An 18,462-nucleotide genomic window follows, 5' to 3' on the forward strand; every position below is an offset into this window, starting at 1 on the left:
TACTTTCATAGCTAAGGACTTTAACAAGACCTTAATGTCACATAGATAACAAGGGGCAAACTACTGATTATATGGCTAATGAGTACTCAAGTAGGTATTAGTAGTAAGGATTGTGGGTAGCTAACATTATTTAACTAGATGTCTTGTCTTAATAAATGAAACAAGACAAAAAAAGAGGGTTGGGGAGGGGGAAGTCCTGTAGAGAACTGAAACAGGAAATGTTGAAGCTAATAACATTGTGGTAACATCAAAACAACACAAACAAAACAACAAAATAAAACACCTTAAAGCAACATGAACTCATCAAAGTTCATCAAACATCATCTCAGCAACTTGCAGGACCGTACGAAAAAAAAAAGAAAAAAATTGGCAAGCACATGTGCATAAGAGGCAGTTTTCCACATCTTACAATAATAAAGCATCAAGATGTTGAAACGTCGAAACGTCAAAATGTCAAAATGCCACAAAGCAACATCGAGACAGACAGATGTCATTGTCGAGTTGATGATCGAGGAAACAGATAAGGGATAAAAGGATAAAGGATAAAGGGTAAAGGATAAAGGATAAAGGATAAAGGATAAAGGATAAAGGATAAAGGATAAAAGGATATAGCTAAACGTTGAGCATCACAGCAAACAACAACAAATAGTAAACAGTAGATAGTAAACAGTAGATAGTAGGTAGTAAATAGTAACAAGATGACTACTACGAGGCAAGGGTCAGGAATGAGGGTTGAGGATGAGGAGGAGAGAGTGGGTGATTGAGTGATACAGTGGCCGAGTGGGGTGGGTCGATCGGGTGTTCAAGTGCGATCGAAAGAAAGTCCGAGTATAGTCAGTCGGTGTATATATTATATATCCAAGAATTAAAAACAGAGAAAAATCAAGGAAGTCAAGAAATGGGTATGGGAGCCAAATGAAAAAAAGGGGGAAAGAAAAAAGAAAAGAGAGTATACCCCTCAGAAACGAACAAGGAATATGAGATTAGGAGAACAGGAGAACAGGAGATTAGGAGATTAGGAGATACCAAACCACCGACTCCGAGCTCCCCGACTCCATCAAAAAAAAAGAGAAAAAAAAAGCCAATGTCAAAACGCTCGGGGGAAAAGAGAATGCGAGTCGAGTGGACAAATGGATAGACGGACAAATGAGCGACCAGAAGGGAGAGTCGAGAGTTGAGAGTCCAGATGCCGAGTCGTCTGCATCTCACACCCTCCATCTCTACCTCTTTCTACCCCCACCCTCTTCCGTCGTCCCAAGGTCATACAGTCATACAGTTGTGTAGATGGAGGGTCATAGAGTCGGAGGTGGCGTACGCCGTGCCAACCTCGCACCGCCCGCTGCACCAGTACACGTCGTCGTAGGCATAGTCTGCTGAGCCGAGTCCCACGGGTTCGGGCTACACAATCCACCAGTTAGCATCATCCCCTCAACAATATACGAAAAGCAAAGCAAAGTCCACGTACTAAGTACACCCCCCAACCTCCGTAACACCCCCACTCGTATCCCCACTATTCGCCCACCCATCCCCAACACTCACAGTCTTCGGCGCATCAGTAAACGTATCCGGCGGTAACGTACTCACAGTTCCCGTAGCAGTATACGTAGGAACAAACGGCATATTCACCGCATCCACTCCACTCATCGTCGGCGGAGGCCAAGCAGCAAACTGTGAACTCGCAACGGGATCAATAGTACCTGCACCGGAACCACCTGTTTGCCAGGCGGAGTACGTCCCGGGGAATTGAGCACCTGTTACGCCGAGTGAGGCGCATACGCCTACGGCGGAGCGAGGGTCTGTTGGCATCCAGCCGCCTTCGAGACCGGCTTTGTAGGACCAGAGAGGGGATTGGACTGTGTTTGTTAGCGAGGAGTTTCCAATCTACACATCCATTTAATTATTTGTTCGACGGCGATGAGATAAATGAGCAAGTCAAATTCTGTATTTCGTATAGTTTTAGGAACCATGTTTTTTGCTTACCTTCCAAGTCCAAAAAAACCAATCCTGCAACGCATCAAAACTCGCAAGAGCAAACTCATGCAACCCATCCTTAATCGTCTGGTTCCACTGACTCGAATCCTCCCAGAAACTACAATCACCACCGTAACTGTGTCCCGTACCGGGTACGCCGTTAACGTAGAGCCCGCAATCGTTGATCGCGTTACTCATTTCACCGGCCATGGTGACCCCGAATGCAGTTTGGCTGTATACGTAAGGAAATGGGAGGTCGTACTTAGTAGATCGTTCGGAGGTTACGGCGGTACAAAAGCGGAAACACGTACCTGGTATTCAGCGTATCTCCCCAGCTACATGCGCGTGCAGGCCACACTCCGATAGGATCCAAGTTCGGCTGGCCGTTGAACGCTGTGAGAGGGTCGTCCGGTCGTCAGGTCACCATGCGTTTTGCGTATGTTTCTAATTAATAGGATCCTCACCGAAATACGGATGCCAATCCATAGCAATACGATCTGAACCAGGCAAGAACCCAGCCCACTTCGCAGGACCCTCAAACCCATCATGAATACTCATGAAGGGTCCTTTGCCTTCACCGATACCCGTAATTCCACGCATTATGTCGTATGCTTGGAGGTAGACTACACCCAATTCATCAGATATGCTGCATGGATAGAACACGGAAGAAGAAAAAGAAAGAAAAGGACGCATACAATGAGACATTACGTCGTCCCCAATAAGTTGAGTTCGAGGCTCGTTGATGATACCGAACATGGGGATGAGGTCCTCGTATTCGGGTTGTGAGATGAACTCGGTGATGATGCGGATGTAGCCGAGCATTCGTTGAGCGTTGGCGTAGCCCATAACTCCGGCCAGGAAGTCGATCTGGCCATTTTCTACACAAAGGAAATGATATCCCGCCCATTAGCAAGCCGCCTCCACTTAAAGGAATGAATAAAATGATAACTGACTTCCAGAGTGGTTGTAACCATTTTGCGATCCTGGTGCAGTATGCAAGTCCAAGTTGATACGCAAGCCATACTTACGACACCATCGAAAAACACGCAAGATATACTTCCAGCAAGTACGTGCAAGGAACGGCTCCTGGTCATTCGGGGTGTCCCATTTATCAACAGCCCAGAAGGGGATAGGTAGGCGAATCCAATTTAATCCGGCACCCGCGATTTGAGCGATATCTTCTTCAGTAATGAACGTGTTGTAATGGTCTTCTATTTGGCTGAGACCGCCACCTGGAGAGGTGTCTGCAGCCATTGCTTGAGAAAGTGTCCATTCATCTACGACGGCTGTGGGACCATTTTGGTATTTTTGAAAGAGTGAAGGTACAATGAATGGTTCGAGGACGAAGAGACCGCCGAGGTTGACGCCGTAGACTCTGTCGATGCCCCATCGCCAAGAGGTATTGAGTGGCGGCGTCCACGAATTCGGTTGTGCATTATTGTTGAACGGGTCCTGTAACGTAGATTAACTTATGAGAACGCTGTAATGTAATGTGCGGGAGAAGTCGTACCTTTGGATCGTCCACCCAGAAGCCCCCGAATTTATTAACATACGTGAACGTCGAACCATCCTCAGTCGTCACCGTCGACCCATCTCCGCCACTAATGACCGCCACGTTCGGCGGGTTGTCAGTGCCTCCAGGGTTCAAATCGGACCCAGAGCCGGAATCCGACTTGTTCTTATTATTATCCCGACGGCCGACGATGAGCCCCACGGGGAGGGCAACAGCCGCTGCGACGACGAGGAAACCCACGGCGGCCGCGAGCCATATTAAGCGTCGGCGGTTGTTACCGCCCCGAGTCGTGGGTCCTCCGCCTCCGGGTAACGATCGACCACCTTCCTTCGAACCGCCCGACAAAGGGTCCGTCTCGACCGAACCGGCGGTGGCAGCTGCACCGGCGATTCCCACAGGTGCAGCAGCCATGGCACGCGCAGAGCCGACGTCGTCTGAGACGACCGAGTCGCGGGGAGAGTCCATACCGATAGACGACTGGTGTGCGGAAAAACGATTTGGATTGGGTGGCTGTAAGGCGGCATTGTAGTCGGCATCGAGGAGTGAGCGGGAGTCATCGCCGCCCGGGAGAGGAGTGGCGGCTGCGTTGCCGAGGCGGGCTTCGCTGTTGCTGGCGAAGGGGTTTGTGTACGTCGTTGACATGGCGGTGGTGGTTGGCGGGGGCACACAGACACACACGCTGTGCTCCTTAATACATGCCGGACTGAATTCCATAAAGAATACTCAAACACGCGAGGTCCAGCGCCGCGCGGGGTCATCATCCCCGCCTAAGTAGTATCCTATCCGCACCGAATCAGTCCTAGCTCGCTGGTCGTTTGCCTCCATTTTGCCCAGCGAAAATGGCAGAAAACAACGTCCCACCAGGCAGTAGTAGTGCTCGGAGGCGGGAGAACGCAACCGAACTTCACGAGGCGCTATAAGGCCGCTCGCTCTCCATTAACTCGAAAAGTATTTTACTTTTTTAAAACTTAGATATTCTTATTCCTTTTAGACTCGGTTGACCTCCTTTGAGAACTGCTCATGAACCTTACCTTGCCACACATATCTTCTCCATTAATATTACTTGTTTCTCGACTTGCATGACCCAAGCTGGATGAGTCGCTTGGAGTCAATTCGTATCAGACCTGCCAGGAGCGGAAAGTGAAAATCTATTAATTTCCGGATTGTTGATATTCAATTAGCCAAGGTGCCGAGAGCGACTGCAAACCTCTCCTCTCCTCTTCGACGGTCAACGAGGGTCCGTTGATCCGTACTTTCTCTTCTGAATCTTCACCCTTTCCAGGTCATTTGATTATGCCAAGTTGGGTTAAGATTCAAAGAATGGCTTGTCTAGCAGGGGTCAAGGTTAAGTATAAGTTAATTTTGTATTATATTATGTTATTAACGTTGAGTGTGTATGTACATTGCACAATTATACAAGTGCTGCTAAAATCATGCGGATAAAGATAAAGACAGTGCAGTTACGCGACGTGGAAAGTTAGAAGAGACAAACTATGTCTTTTCATTTAGTTTTCTGACAGCAGTGCTTTGTTGATGCAAGTAGGCCAAGCAATTCAATATGTGTATCTCTTTTCCCCGAGAAGTAGAGAGTTCTTGACCAGCTTTTGTTTTGAAAGGGTTTCGACAAGATTGATATCCTTTCCCTGTAAATTCCTAGTTTCTTTCACAAAACCTTTGGAAAGCCAGCCAGTCAGAGAAAACAGCGTTCCGAGATCGTCTTCATAAGTTCTCTTGCAAAGTTACCTCAACCAGTTTCGTAATCTTATCTTGCAACTTCTTGTCTTCACATTCAACATTCACTCCCTTGACTCGTGTAAGCCGCACCAACTCAGCAAACCGCTCATCTTCAACAGTCTCCCTCCACTCCTCTCCACAAAGCATGATTCGCTCCAACTTCGTAAACCTCGAACTCGTCCCACAAAAGCACTCAAAATGCTCTCTAAGTAAAGTCCACCAAGGTACGTCCTTATAATCATAAACGATCCTACCAGATCCAGTTCCAATTCCAATCCCAATCCCAATTCCAGTCCCAGTTCCAGGTTTAGGAGATCCAGGAAACGCAGCATGCAACCAAACCCTCTCAACAACAAAACTCGTCACCACCCTCGGTATCTCAGTCCGGTTCACAGGTCTCGTAGTCCCAATCGGGATACACAAATCCCTCACATTTGGACAATAACACAAAAGCGTCGTAACGAAATCATGTCTCAAGAACCGTACATCCGGTTCTAACTCGATTTCTGTTATTTGGGAACCGAAGGGCGCCAAGCAACCCGAATAGAAGTTGTATATCGCCTCTGGTCTGCCGATGATGAGTCGACGGAGGGAGGGAAGGTGAAGTGTACAAGGACGACCTTCGTATCCGAACGTGTTGAACGACCGGATTCCGAGGGTGTGTAAATTTGGTAGGCTGATTACGATTTCTTGGTCCTGCCCGTCGTCGGGTCGACTTGGGAAATTGTCTGCTCCTACGATTAGTACGCGTAGCGAGTTAGAGTTCCAGATGAACCTTGGAGAGGGTATACTTGCGAAAGGGAGGTCGGAGTGGGTGTTGTACCAATCTACGCGGTGTAGGTGGGGAAAGTCAAGGTCGTCGATTGGATTTGAGGGACTGTGTAATTCCACCTCTCCGTCTTCTTGTCTCTCTCCTGGAAGTATCTCGTGTGGACGTGAGATGGCACAGACATCAGGACAGAGAGATAATATACTACGTGCGGCCTCGAATATCGGGTCCCACGACTGGTGTGTTTCTGATTCTCCACGAGCTGGTATGGATATTGAGACGCGCTTCACGTAGCTTCCTAGGTCCGAGCCAGGGCGAGACGTCTTCTTTGATAACTCAAGAGCCTCCAGAAGGTACGTACACCCATGCCGAATCCAGATGTACTCATAGAGCAGCCTCAGAGTAAGTCGCCTAAACGTCTTGCAGACCAAAGTTAAAGAAGACTTGGTACGAAAAGCACTCTTGCATAACTCAGCAGCACCTTCCCTATAGATCGGTTCGAAGCGAGGCAGAGATGCGAATTCATCGATGTTCCTAGTCGGATTGTCCGTCGCTAGTTCAAATATCGTGACGAGCAACTCGGAAGGTAAATCAAGAAGTCGAGCCATTGAGAATCATCCCAGAGGTCAAAGTCGCAGACGGCATTGGATGCTTGGTCGTGGGCACGGTGCAAAGTAGCCCAGCTACAAGCAAAGTAACGTAGTTGTGCCTCACCAATATGACAAGCAAAGTAACATCTCTTAAGTCACGTGATTACACTCTGATTACTTCCGAAATAGGAAAGTACCATATATTCCTTTTCTGTCGAGGTTCTGCCTGCCAGCAACGAGTGGTGGGTATTACTAATTTGGTCTTACAAGCTTTCCTTCCTTCGACACTCACCTTCACCATAGCATACGTTTCACGTCGCTTTCTGCTGCATTGTCTGGGATTTACGCTTGAGTAGTTAAAGTGTCTCTACAAGATCAAACTTTCGAAATAAGAGAATATCAGGTTTCTTTCTCGTCAAGGAGTCCGTACATTCTGGTACTGGTAGTCTCAAATCACATACTTTCATCGATATTTTTCGGTGTTTCACATTTCCGACATGACTGTTGTTGTTCCAGTTTTTGCGTCAAAGCTAGCGGGACTTGATACGATTGTCTCTGTCTGCTATGTTTGAGAATTCAAGTTGCACTCTGGTCTAATGTGTCAGCCCTGGACAGACCATATATAAACTTCGCGTTTCTGGCCATTCAGCTTTTCCCATCTTGACTTCGAACCGTTATCTGCCAATATCCTCACCTTCACTTACAATGTCTACTCCGAACTCTTTCGTTCGTACTCTACTCTTTATTTCTCATACTAAAGCAGCTTATACTAATACACTTCCTAGAGTGAAAGCGGACACGCGGGCGTGTCCTCATGTCCACAGCCCACCATGACCAAGGCTGACGAGTGCAGGCACTCGTCCTTTAATGCTCCCACCGGCTGGGAGATGTATCTACCCTGGCTAGCCCAGCACCCCACGGGTACCCTGCCAAATCAGTCGAGGCACCCTCACTCAGGCGGAAACGCGTCAACGCACCCGAACGGGGGCTACGAGAGTCCGTCTTATTCGACCTACGTGTTCAAACAACTTCGCCGGCCGGCGGCGGCTGGCACTGCCGCCTCTCCTGCGCTGTCCTCAGGTTTCGAGGTTGTCGACATTGAATATATAGAGACACCGGACCTGCCTACGTTCTCACCAGCATGTAACAGGGCGGTCCAATTCAGAGCGCGTGGTTTATTCGGACTTGGCCTTTTCAACGTCCCGCAGCTCGACGAAATGTATGCGAACACGATTACAGTGGCGAGTCCGCCTTTCGCAGTGGCGAGCAATGAACCGTCTAGGAAAGGGAGGGAAACGAGATCACGACGTCCCGCGCTTCGACGTCTGCCCGTTCCCGTCGCGGAACTCGCAGAGGCAGCCAGATGTCCCAACAACAAACGTCCCAGCAACAAGGCTAGTCCTGGTTGCGATCGGTGGTGGCCCGCAAATGGCCAAGTACCACAGCGTGTTGGCCTCGGGATAATCAATGTCCCGCAGATGTCAAACCCATCTCCCCATTCGATGGGTACAACGCATTCCCGCAACGTCGGAAGAGGACGTTCGGCCGAACCGGCTCGGTCGAACTCGTTCCTGGGCTGGCTGAAGAGAAAGACTGCCTTCTTACGCCATGCTAGAGCTTAGAGTCATCGGGTCATAAGGAGGACCACAGGACGTACGCGAGCGGGCTGAGGTTAAGGTTTGTCTGATTTCCTTTTCATCTCGTTGTCTCATATCCATCCTAACTCCGTCTATAGGTGTAGCAGAATTGTTGAGGGGGAGCTTAGAAAGTCATCTTACCCGGACCAATGCAAGCTGGAGGATGTTGGCAGGATGCGACAGCAAAGAGGTAATAAGCGTTCCTTGTCATCGAGTGACTCCCGAGTATTGACACTGATCAAACAATTTTGGCAGGATGCTATCCTGTAGGGGCATTGGATTCCCTCTTTTTTAGATCATGTAGTCGAGCATCGGGCCGTGATTGTCGAGATAGGGCTAGATGCCATTTTATCGGTCGTTTCAGACAGGGACGAGCGGCGGGAACCGATCGTCGAGGAGAGGCTCGAGGCCTTCTCCTCTTTTTTCTTCTTCTTTCTTTACAGGTGCGAGCGTCTGGAAGCGATCGTTGAGGAGGGGCTGGCCTCCCTTCTTGTAGATTGTGTACCCGGGACGAGCGGCTGGACGCAACCTTCGAACAGGGCCTGGCCGCCTTCTTTGTTGGCCGTCTCTGCTGGGATGGGCGGCGGGTGTGATCGTCGAGGAGGGGCTGGCTCCCCGTTCTTGTCGGTTGCGTCCCCGGGACGAGTAGCGGATGCGATCGTCGAGGAGGGGCTGGCACCCCTCTTTGTCGACGGCATCCCCACTCGCGCAAAAATGGGTCCCATTAAAAGGTTGCATACACACGTATGTCAACTGCACGGGTGGCTCCCGTGCCCACTCCACCCTTGCCAAAGGGTTGGGGCCCACTCGCATAACGTAACGGCTGTTTGACAGAGCCGCTTTGTCGCAGTTCGTTGCTTGTGTGAGGGGTGGGGTGGAGTGGGGGAGAAATTGCTGATTAAGTCTGACTTTCTATCTTCCACTCCTCCCCGTTGGTTTCGCCATTTTCTCTCTCTCTCTATTTTGTTACACTAATGTTCCCTAGTTTTCCGTGCTTATTTGAGCGCTCAATATGCTGATCTCAGTGAGGCGAGCATACTTAGTCAAAGGTTGTTCAGCTGGCTCAAAGTCTGTCCTTCTTTTGTCTTTCGAACTCTACGCTAATGGCACCGTCTTCCCATACTTAGAGTGTATCAACTCTCGTGCTGGCATTGCGACTGGACAGTGGCGATATCATTGACCACTCCCTACGGGCGGCGGGGCGCGAACTATAATTTTAATCAATATGCGTACGGTGTACTTAACGAGCGAACGGCGCCTTAGGTCCTCGGGGGCTGGACCCCTCTTTTCCTTCTTCCTCCCACTCGCTGTCTCTCGCCTTCACTTCGCCTTACGCTATTATTGTTCCGTTTTGTCGCACTCGCGTTATGTATTACGTATCTCAGCGCGCTCCACCCTGTCCTATTTCTGTAATGTTCTACGTTTGCTTTAAGATGCTCCTTTCCGTGCTTTACTACATTCTATCGTTACTCCTATGTATTACATACACGTGTTGTATTCTGCTGCTTGTTATGTTGTTGCTTCGTTGCATAATGTATTCAAACTATTCCTCATAACTACACATACCGCATCTCACACCAAGTCATTAAGCCAAGAAAGAACTTTTGCACGAGTAAGTTGTATATATTGGGGAAGTAGTTCGCACGACTATTGAATTACCACTGCGACGCGACTCGCTGATCTTGATCGACGTGTCTACTCTGGTCCTGCACGGAATCAATGTTTCCGTCGTTCTATGACCGTCTTTTAAGACGCTTTCTGAAGCCTGACAACTGTACGACTTAGAGCATTGACAGTGAGATAGCTCTCCATTCACCAGAGATGATGCCCTCTTATCTTCCTGATGAAGTGCGCCCGTCAAAAGGTTTGATTTGAAATAAGATAGGCGCTGCGGGAGTTGACAAAGTTAAGAAGCCGTAAGCGGACGGAGCAAATGGAGGTCTGTGCTCATTACGGGCATCTACTTTACACTATCCCATGTAAATCTACAAAATCAAACTAAACATCACCCGAAGGCCGACACAGACAACCATCCATTGAATGTTGCTATCCACAAGGACAAAGCTGCATTTTTGTGATTATCAGAGTTTTGGGTTAACGGATGATCTGCCATCAGCAGCGCTTCCAGTTATGGACTGGTTTCGCTGGGCGGACAGCGTATCGAACTCTTGTCCGGATCCGTTGCCTATGCAATCAACTCCCACAATGCACTCGTTTCCCGCCCAAGTCTGATCCGATCACAACCTCTGCCTACTCGTATTGCATCACGGCGGACGCGGACACTCTCACTCGCTCTCTGCACAGGGTCTTGTACCAGGAGGTCCTCTCAGCTTTGTCCTCCCAGAGAACCGTTGGTCAACCAGTGCATTGGGTGCACCACCATTACTGTGTATGCATTCTCGGATTATTTTCCTTGATTATTGTAGATTACAATGTATTATTTAGAATACATTAATATAATTGATTTTTGTTTTTAATAACAAACGGATGTAAGGGAAAATAATTGTTATTAAGAAATAACTTTGTATGGGCTGTAAGACATTTTTAGAAACATATATTATCTTTTTAATATACTGTAATCCTTATTATACCTTTTAAAAGGGGAGGTTAGAAATAATCCATTTCATATGTTTTGAAGGAGCATTATCCTTATATACTTTTGCAATAATAATAATCCTTACAATATCTTATACAAAGTTTTAGTACTTTATTAAAACTTGAGGCTAGTTATATATTATTTCACTCTTTTTTTACTTTTTTTACATATTTTACATCATTACATTCTGATATAAGCCTCTGGACTTTTTTGCAATGTAGCAAAGATTGGAAAGCAGAACGCTGCCCGTGTTGCTAAGTGTTGAAAGAAGAAAAAGAAAAAGAAAAAGAAAAAGAAATAGAAATAGAAAAGGAAGAAAAGGCTGTAAGCACTGCAAGACCTGACTATATGTACTCTAGTCATTGATTTTATTCAATCCTTTAGCCAGAACTCACACATTAACCTATCATCTCCACCATTATGCACTACCATTAGCTCACTGGTACAGTATATACAATATTGTAACATACTTCATTCTGTTTCCATAAATTGCCACTTCACAAGTTGCAAATGGAATCAAAATATCTGGATTATACAAAACCCTGTTCTATATCTTATACATATTTTTAGCTACTACAGTTCATGATTAAACACATGAGATTGTCAATAATTGAATACGGACACTATTTACATCTCACGGCTAGCAAATTGTAGACTATAGTTTTCTGAACTATCTACATCCCAAGAGAGTTCAGTTGCAAGTATTCTGCTCGGGCCATAATATTCTGCTCGAAGGTTAATGAGCATCTTTGTAGTGAGGATCGTCATGATCGTAATCACGAAAGGTAGGTACGCATGCAGGATATAGCTGAGGAAAAGTAATAGATTTTGATCCTGAGAGAAGATTTGTAAGTTACTCAATGATAAACCAAGACTTAACTTACTTTAATGATGTGACGATTCGTTAGAAACTCTGAAATGGCACCGACGAGACATATTGAGAATATTCTTAGACTCTAATCAATTACTAATTGACGTAAGAGAATAGACCCAAAGTACGTACATGGCAAAATACGAAATGGAGTCTCTCGCCATTAATGCAGTCATATCCTGAGTGCTTGGTCGGCCATCTCCCAAAACGAAACTTGCACGCTTTGCCATTTTTGCTTTCACAATCTTCCATAGCACCAGAAGGAACAGAACAAGCTCGACAGAAGAAGTCACTGTCCATGCAATGCCAGCCGAGGAAGGCGCGGCTAAACATCCACCATCAACTTTTGCCCAAGCGAAATTACCAGGTTCTGATCCAATTTTCACAACACCTTGAGTGGAAATTTTCACAGACAATAAATCAGTGAGCAAAAAATTAAAAATAATGCCCTTACCGAGGAAAAATAAAAATTGGTAAAGATCGAATCCGAAGAGGAGTAGTGTCAATATAACAAATGCAACTAGCATTTTCTTTGCTCCCTCATACAGTGCGTATACACGCATCATGAGTATGACTGTTGGAAAGGAAGCAATATAAACTTGCATTGTTGCGAAAAAGTCAAGGATAGGGATATCACCTTTGGCTAATGTGAGAATCATTGGTCCTAATCCAGACTGTATTTGGCCGTACAAACCTAGAGAAAATCCGTTAGATTTATTGCAATCGAAACTCATTCGTAGTTTAGCTTCACTCACAAGAAGGCAAGAAGAATCCTGCAATGCCTTGTTCCTGGAAAAGTATTAGATTCATGCAGAAAAGGAGAAATGTCGTTTTACCTGCATAGCAATTGCCTGAACAGGACTGCTATCCCAACCAAGGTGGATTGTACTCATTGAGACTAAGCTGCAATGTATCACGTCAACAAAGAGTTCGTCTCCAGGCTCTACAACACACATCAAATAACCAGCACCAAAATATCTTGTCTATTCTTCAATGTAAGACCACTAACACGATTTTTTAACTGAATACAGAGAAGACGTACCAGCAGATAAGCTGCTTTCCCAACTGTCCAACGCTTGGTCTGCAAGGAATTAAATCCACGACTATCACTTGATATACTATTTCCTCACCCATATGTAGTCAACCTAATTTATTAAGTATTAGATCAAATGGACTAACATAACTAATTGAACAGACCTCTTCATCTAGGTGTGAGACTGTGGACATGAGCCAGACAAATTTGCAAAAGGGTACTAATGCAACTCACTAGTATAATATAAGTGGAAAGTAGTGTACGAAACTGAATCCCAGAAATCGGACCATTTCAGTAACATGAAGCACAAGGTGACATGGTACTGGCTAACTTGTAATTGACTTAAAGAGTGTTATTGAATGGGCAGAAGTCAAGATAGCATCCATATGAGTAGGCGACTGGTCGAGAATGGTCTTTGTGCGAGCTGGTCTCACTCACAAGGTTATAAGGACATCGGCTTTCATACTTATGCCGGAGTTGATGTATAGACGTCATCTGCAACAAAGAATCCATCATTTCTAAGAAGTTTCCGCCCTATCTGGTAAACTACAGTCGACAAATATAACGCACACTCATAAGTGGACTTGGGTGATCAATCATTAGAAGTACTTCTGTCTATTGCAATTTGGAGAGCACAATAAAGTTTCAGGATCTCTATGGAAATAGAACAAAAGAATCGATTGATCCTAGAGAACGAATTCAGTAACACATCACGTAGAAAGATCCAAATAAATAAATCATCAGAAGATCGGTAGATATAGTGCAGAACATAAGACCCATTTCAAATATGTTTTGCTATATGACGCAAGTATAATCACATTGTGTGTGGAGTGTCTGCCATGTATCGAAGAGATGAAGATGGCGAGGCTCGTACGATCATTGTTGAACGTGATTGATCTTTGGAGCACCCCATTTCAGAAAGATCGATGTATCGATCACAACGTTGGAAAAGAACACAAACAAAAATACATGCGAAACATACAACATCTGGCTTTTCTTGTATGCATCAGGAGTTTCAGGACTGGAAGTTGTGTACTGTTATACACGAAGCATGATAAGTAGATGGTTACCGTTTACCTGCTTTCTATGTACAGTTGAAAATGTCTTATTGCATTACATTGTAATGCATAAATGGCATAATGTATAGACTTTTGGCCAGACCAAAACTCAGGTCCTCAGCCAAAATGTATTGTCATAATGCATAAATTGTATAATGCATTGGGTTTAGCCCTCTCCCGACGTTATGCAATAAGACATTTTCAACTGTAATTCGCATAAATCATAAGGCAAAACGGGGTGAATACTTTTGAACAGTCATGTATTCAATGACTCGGAGACACTTTGGTACTTAATCACATGAAAGATACAGACAACCACCTGATTGACCATATTTACGACTGCTCGAACTCGCTCTCCGGTGCCCACCGTAGCCGTTAGGAAGAGTTTCGATCATTTAGATGTCGGATTAACACCCTTTTTCATGGTCTCTTTCGCCGCCTTCCACAAGTTCCACTCATCGCTCACCCACCAACAGTTACCCGGTTGGACCACCAAGTCAAGGTCGAACTTCGCAAACCACTAAAAATGCTCAATAACACTAGGCCTCGTAAGTTTGTAGTGTGTACAAGGACTCACATCATTGTCAAGGGCCATCAGTGCGTCAGGCCTCTGTGCAGGGTTTTTCACTAGCAACTTTTTTATGAAATGGAAAGCTAGCGAGATGAATGATGTCAGTCGATTTGCCATCGCATACAAACAAGAAAATTATTAACCTTCTCGTGAGTAATTGTTGATTATTTCAGGATCATACACCGGTTCTTCGTTCTTTATTCTGTCCAGAATTTTTACGTCTCGCACTGCCTCTCCAGGACGGCGTGGAAAAGCCTGTCTTCCAGTCAGCATCTCGTACGTTGATAATCTACACGGGAATTATGGTTTAGGATGGTAAGCTCCATAATTGAAATTAGAACAGATAAATGAAATAAACCCACCCGATTGCAAAGATGTCAGCTTTTTCATTGATTTTATTATCAAGGTGACCCTCAGGACTACGATATTCAAATGTTCCACGGGAGATTGTCGTCCGTTCTCGTCCTTCTAAATGCCCAGCTCTATTAACATAACATATAGGTATCAGCAAATTTAAATGCTAAAATCAATTTCTTTTGTACTTTTGTTCTCTATGGAGAACTTGGACTTACGATCCGAAGTCGATGAGTTTCACTCGACTTCCTTCTTTATCTACTCGAATAAAATTGGCTGGTCTAGTGAAGTCAGATAGTTTAGAGTAAGTCGTTCTTTCAATTCAAGTATAGTAACTCTCACTTACTTAACGTCTCTATGGACAATGTCCACCGAGTGAATGAAGACGAGCGCGACTAACATATCTCTAAAAACATCAAACATAGTGTAAGTATTGCTTATCGAGATTGATTCTAAGAAAATAAGGATACACTGACCTTATCCACCCTACCACTTTCTTTTCCTTCTCTTCGCTAGGTGGTTGATTGACCACATACTCCTGAACGTCCCCTCCTTCAAGGTACTCGAATATTAGACTTGGGACGTTATCTATAGTTTCCTTTCCATAGAATCTTGACTATTACCCAAGAGAGTCAAATGCAATATGAGTATGAATAAGTCCTCTTCCTCGTATGATTATATAGTAAATGTCGAGAAAATGACTTACGATATACTCAAAAGCAGATTCGTTCAATCTCAGCTTTAAGTCGTCGAGCATCATCCGTTCGTATTCTTGTGCCGAGCGGTTAACCCACTCTTGCCTGTCTTGCTTTACGGCTACCTTCCCTCGAGGTACGCCGTTGACAATTTTTCTGTATACCTTGAGGAATACGAGTTCAATTTGGGTGATAAGTTACACGAAGACCAAGGACGCACATAAACGTCAGCCAGGAACCCAGTCCCCACTTTATCCAACTTTTCGTATCTGATTTCTTCAGAAGCACCGACCAGGATATGGCTTGTTTGGCTGATGGCTAGGCTTCTCCCGTCGAAGACAACATTTGAAGACAGCCTGGATATAGTAGAATCCGTGGCACCACCCTCAGCTTCGGGTTCCTTCACTTCTTTCTCTTGCGACGTACCTGACATCCTGTAGTATCAATAACGGAAATAAAAACACACTGCGATGGGGAGTTGATGGGGCTATTAAGTACTACCTCAACGAAGGGCTGGGCTCTGATAACTTTGCATGGGAGAATATCCAAGCAACTGATAGAACGAGCAAAGCTCTCGACGGAATAGGTTTAATAACGTAAAAATAAAACAAAGTTACCAATCATTGCAGCATACGCCACCAATGAAGTTGTGTGGGGTTGTGGGGTGTGGAGTACCCAGACTAAATCAATATTCTAAATCATAAATCATAAATGCCTGAGCAGATATTAAAAGGATAGAAGAGAAAGGAAAGGAAGACAGTGTGTATCAGTAGTAAACTATTGAATGACAGGTATTAGTATTGGAGTGTCACCACATGGTGTGAGAGAAGCGTTACGGTTACGGCATTCCAAAATCATCATAGCCTCTTCATCCTCACAATCTAACCTAACTCCTCTAGAACGAATCAAATGCAAAGAGGGCGTCATCCTAGGATCGCCTACGAGCCCTCGCCACTCACCACCATACAACGTTATCCGCTCGAGTTTCATGAACCTCGAATGCTCTCCACAAATAGATTCAAATTGCGACGTAAGGTGGTCCCATTTCTGTTCTTCATCAACTTCAGATCCTTCCTCGACCGCCGCATGCAACACGATGCGCTTGATGGAGTGCGTAAAGGACATACCTCTTGAGTTTCGGCGTGTGACGGAGGTTGTGAAGATCGGGAAGTATAAGTCCGTGGTATTTGGACAATAGACCAGGAGAACCATGATATAGTCATGTTCGAGGAATCCCTTATGCAACCCGAACTCCAAAGTAGTTATTTGATCTCCATACTGCACTACGCTGAAGAGAGCATACATCGAGTCCGGCTGTTCGAGGACGAGACGATGCAGAGACGGAAGCTCAAGTGAGAAGAGTCGTTGACCAGGTGTGCCAAATGCATCGAGAGAACGGACACGGAGAGTATGTATCCCAGAGAATATATTGGTGACTTCCGTTCCTTGCATGCCCGTGAAGCGAGACCACTCCTTTACACCGACGGATAGTGTCTTCAACGATTCGGAACTCCAGATAGAACAAGGAAGCTGAGAGAGTGTGGGTGGATCATCTGAAGGACAACTTGACCAGTCCACGCGCTGCAAAGATGGGAACTCTAGCGGAACGTTCACAGTATCGTCACTGTCTGCATCTCCACTTGAGCACTGTCCCGACAGTGGCACTTTTGGTCGGAAGACGGCACGGATATTAGGGCAACAAGCCAATATTCGGCGAGTGTGCTTGGAAATCCGGTCACAAGGAGCGGAATCATCTTCTGGCTCCAAAGGGAATAACACTGCACGCTTCACCGTTCTTCCTACTCCGGCACCTGGTGCGAGCATTTCCGATCTCTCCAGCACATCAGCAAGCCCAGCTGAGCCATGCCTCACTCGTATATCCTCATACAGAAAGTCGGTACATAAGCGTCTGAAAGCAGAACACGTAAGTGTGATCGACCACTTCGTTTTGAGTGCCAAGTCGCATTGTTCATCCTTGGCCTGAGAGTCAATCGACTCAAAGGGTGGGAGGTCGACAAACCGATCGATATCTCTTATGACATTGTCAGTTGCGAGCTTGAAGATGTATAGCAGGAGTTCTGCAGGGAGGGGGAGGATTCGGATACACCTATAGGTGTCCAGCATCTCATGAAGTCTAAATGAATCCAATAGAAAGAAAAATTAGTTAATGGAGAAACCATCATTCAAGGACACGGTACATACCAGATGCAACTTCGTGAGGAATCGCAAGGCGAGCGTTAGGGTGGTCCAGAAGTTGACATACGCAATTAATTCATGCAAAGCACCTCCGAGCAATGTAGTTCGAGGGTTCCTGCAAAGACAGAGAGACGTACCCGCTGCTGATAGTGTCAGAGCATATCTATTGATGCATGCAGCTGAATTTCATGTCTCATGTTCGCATTCCTTTTTTCATGAAGTGCAAGGAGAAGTGTCCAAGACCAACTCCTTCAGAGATGCGTAACTGGTATCCATGAACCCCTGAAAGAGGAAGGTGCTTTGCACCAACGACAACAAGAATTCACCAGCCAGTTCACCTCGACCGAATGGATGGAATGGTGAATGCAAGACCTCCACATTGGTGTGTACTGTTACAGCAGGAACAGCAGGCGTCGAGTCCAACGGTTGCGTCGGGCGGAGTTATAATTGCGCCGGCCATTGCCGGGACAGGAATGCAAACTACTGCAGCTGGTAACCTCATCTCTTCTCACCTCCACCAGTCAAAGTAGGGACACGCATATCTAGGCAACCGACTATGCAGGCGACACAACTGCAAGCCGGCAAGTTTTTTCCTTGCGCCCATTACCATCCAGTCCTGCCACCTTCCCTCTAGCTTCCCTCTTATTTGACTTACGAAAGACAGAGGGTTGCGTACGCCCTATGTCTTGCACTCTCAGCTGCAGAGGATAGACTTCACATTATCTTACTGACAAGCTCAGGCCGACACATCTTGTAGTCGGAAATTAAAATCTCAGGGTGCTGACCTCCTTCAAAGCTTCCTACTTGACTAGCTCGACAGCAACTGCCGTTCTTTCAAATCTACGTGATTTTTTTCTACTTTTAGTACTCTCAA

At 45.8% G+C, this 18,462-nt stretch overlaps 7 protein-coding genes across 7 annotated transcripts; 1 reads left to right on the forward strand and 6 right to left on the reverse strand.

Moving 5' to 3' along the window:
* Positions 1 to 1,292: 1,292 nt before the first annotated feature.
* Positions 1,293 to 3,895, reverse strand: FOMMEDRAFT_75200 (glycoside hydrolase; the record flags this gene model as incomplete). Its single annotated transcript, XM_007262168.1, has 8 exons — positions 1,293 to 1,398; positions 1,466 to 1,881; positions 1,981 to 2,203; positions 2,283 to 2,364; positions 2,436 to 2,594; positions 2,667 to 2,849; positions 2,925 to 3,423; positions 3,482 to 3,895. The coding sequence occupies 8 exons, from the start codon at positions 3,893 to 3,895 to the stop codon at positions 1,293 to 1,295; spliced, it is 2,082 nt and encodes a 693-aa protein (XP_007262230.1).
* A 1,308-nt stretch (positions 3,896 to 5,203) lies between these two features.
* On the reverse strand, positions 5,204 to 6,595 carry FOMMEDRAFT_151033 (uncharacterized protein; the record flags this gene model as incomplete). The annotated part of the gene is made up of 1 exon (XM_007262169.1): positions 5,204 to 6,595. The coding sequence occupies one exon, from the start codon at positions 6,593 to 6,595 to the stop codon at positions 5,204 to 5,206; it is 1,392 nt and encodes a 463-aa protein (XP_007262231.1).
* A 460-nt stretch (positions 6,596 to 7,055) lies between these two features.
* On the forward strand, positions 7,056 to 8,199 carry FOMMEDRAFT_144264 (uncharacterized protein; the record flags this gene model as incomplete). Its single annotated transcript, XM_007262170.1, has 2 exons — positions 7,056 to 7,303; positions 7,363 to 8,199. Exons 1-2 carry the CDS (start codon positions 7,283 to 7,285, stop codon positions 8,197 to 8,199), a joined length of 858 nt encoding a protein of 285 aa, XP_007262232.1. The 5' UTR covers positions 7,056 to 7,282.
* Positions 8,200 to 8,574: 375 nt separating this feature from the next.
* On the reverse strand, positions 8,575 to 9,027 carry FOMMEDRAFT_151035 (uncharacterized protein; the record flags this gene model as incomplete). Its single annotated transcript, XM_007262171.1, has 1 exon — positions 8,575 to 9,027. The coding sequence occupies one exon, from the start codon at positions 9,025 to 9,027 to the stop codon at positions 8,575 to 8,577; it is 453 nt and encodes a 150-aa protein (XP_007262233.1).
* Positions 9,028 to 11,437: 2,410 nt separating this feature from the next.
* On the reverse strand, positions 11,438 to 12,908 carry FOMMEDRAFT_151036 (uncharacterized protein; the record flags this gene model as incomplete). Its single annotated transcript, XM_007262172.1, has 10 exons — positions 11,438 to 11,644; positions 11,695 to 11,758; positions 11,814 to 12,072; positions 12,136 to 12,375; positions 12,437 to 12,470; positions 12,518 to 12,584; positions 12,636 to 12,664; positions 12,724 to 12,762; positions 12,812 to 12,826; positions 12,879 to 12,908. 10 exons carry the CDS (start codon positions 12,906 to 12,908, stop codon positions 11,438 to 11,440), a joined length of 984 nt encoding a protein of 327 aa, XP_007262234.1.
* Positions 12,909 to 14,045: 1,137 nt separating this feature from the next.
* FOMMEDRAFT_164945 (kinase-like protein) lies at positions 14,046 to 15,825 on the reverse strand (the record flags this gene model as incomplete). The annotated part of the gene is made up of 9 exons (XM_007262173.1): positions 14,046 to 14,292; positions 14,350 to 14,426; positions 14,487 to 14,632; positions 14,706 to 14,825; positions 14,916 to 14,978; positions 15,044 to 15,103; positions 15,174 to 15,313; positions 15,404 to 15,556; positions 15,613 to 15,825. The coding sequence occupies 9 exons, from the start codon at positions 15,823 to 15,825 to the stop codon at positions 14,164 to 14,166; spliced, it is 1,101 nt and encodes a 366-aa protein (XP_007262235.1). The 3' UTR covers positions 14,046 to 14,163.
* Positions 15,826 to 16,048: 223 nt separating this feature from the next.
* On the reverse strand, positions 16,049 to 18,048 carry FOMMEDRAFT_164946 (uncharacterized protein; the record flags this gene model as incomplete). Its single annotated transcript, XM_007262174.1, has 4 exons — positions 16,049 to 16,287; positions 16,352 to 17,516; positions 17,595 to 17,703; positions 17,927 to 18,048. 4 exons carry the CDS (start codon positions 18,046 to 18,048, stop codon positions 16,274 to 16,276), a joined length of 1,410 nt encoding a protein of 469 aa, XP_007262236.1. The 3' UTR covers positions 16,049 to 16,273.
* Positions 18,049 to 18,462: the final 414 nt, after the last annotated feature.

The sequence above is a fragment of the Fomitiporia mediterranea genome (genome assembly GCF_000271605.1).
Source record: "Fomitiporia mediterranea MF3/22 unplaced genomic scaffold FOMMEscaffold_1, whole genome shotgun sequence".
Taxonomy (NCBI): domain Eukaryota; kingdom Fungi; phylum Basidiomycota; class Agaricomycetes; order Hymenochaetales; family Hymenochaetaceae; genus Fomitiporia; species Fomitiporia mediterranea.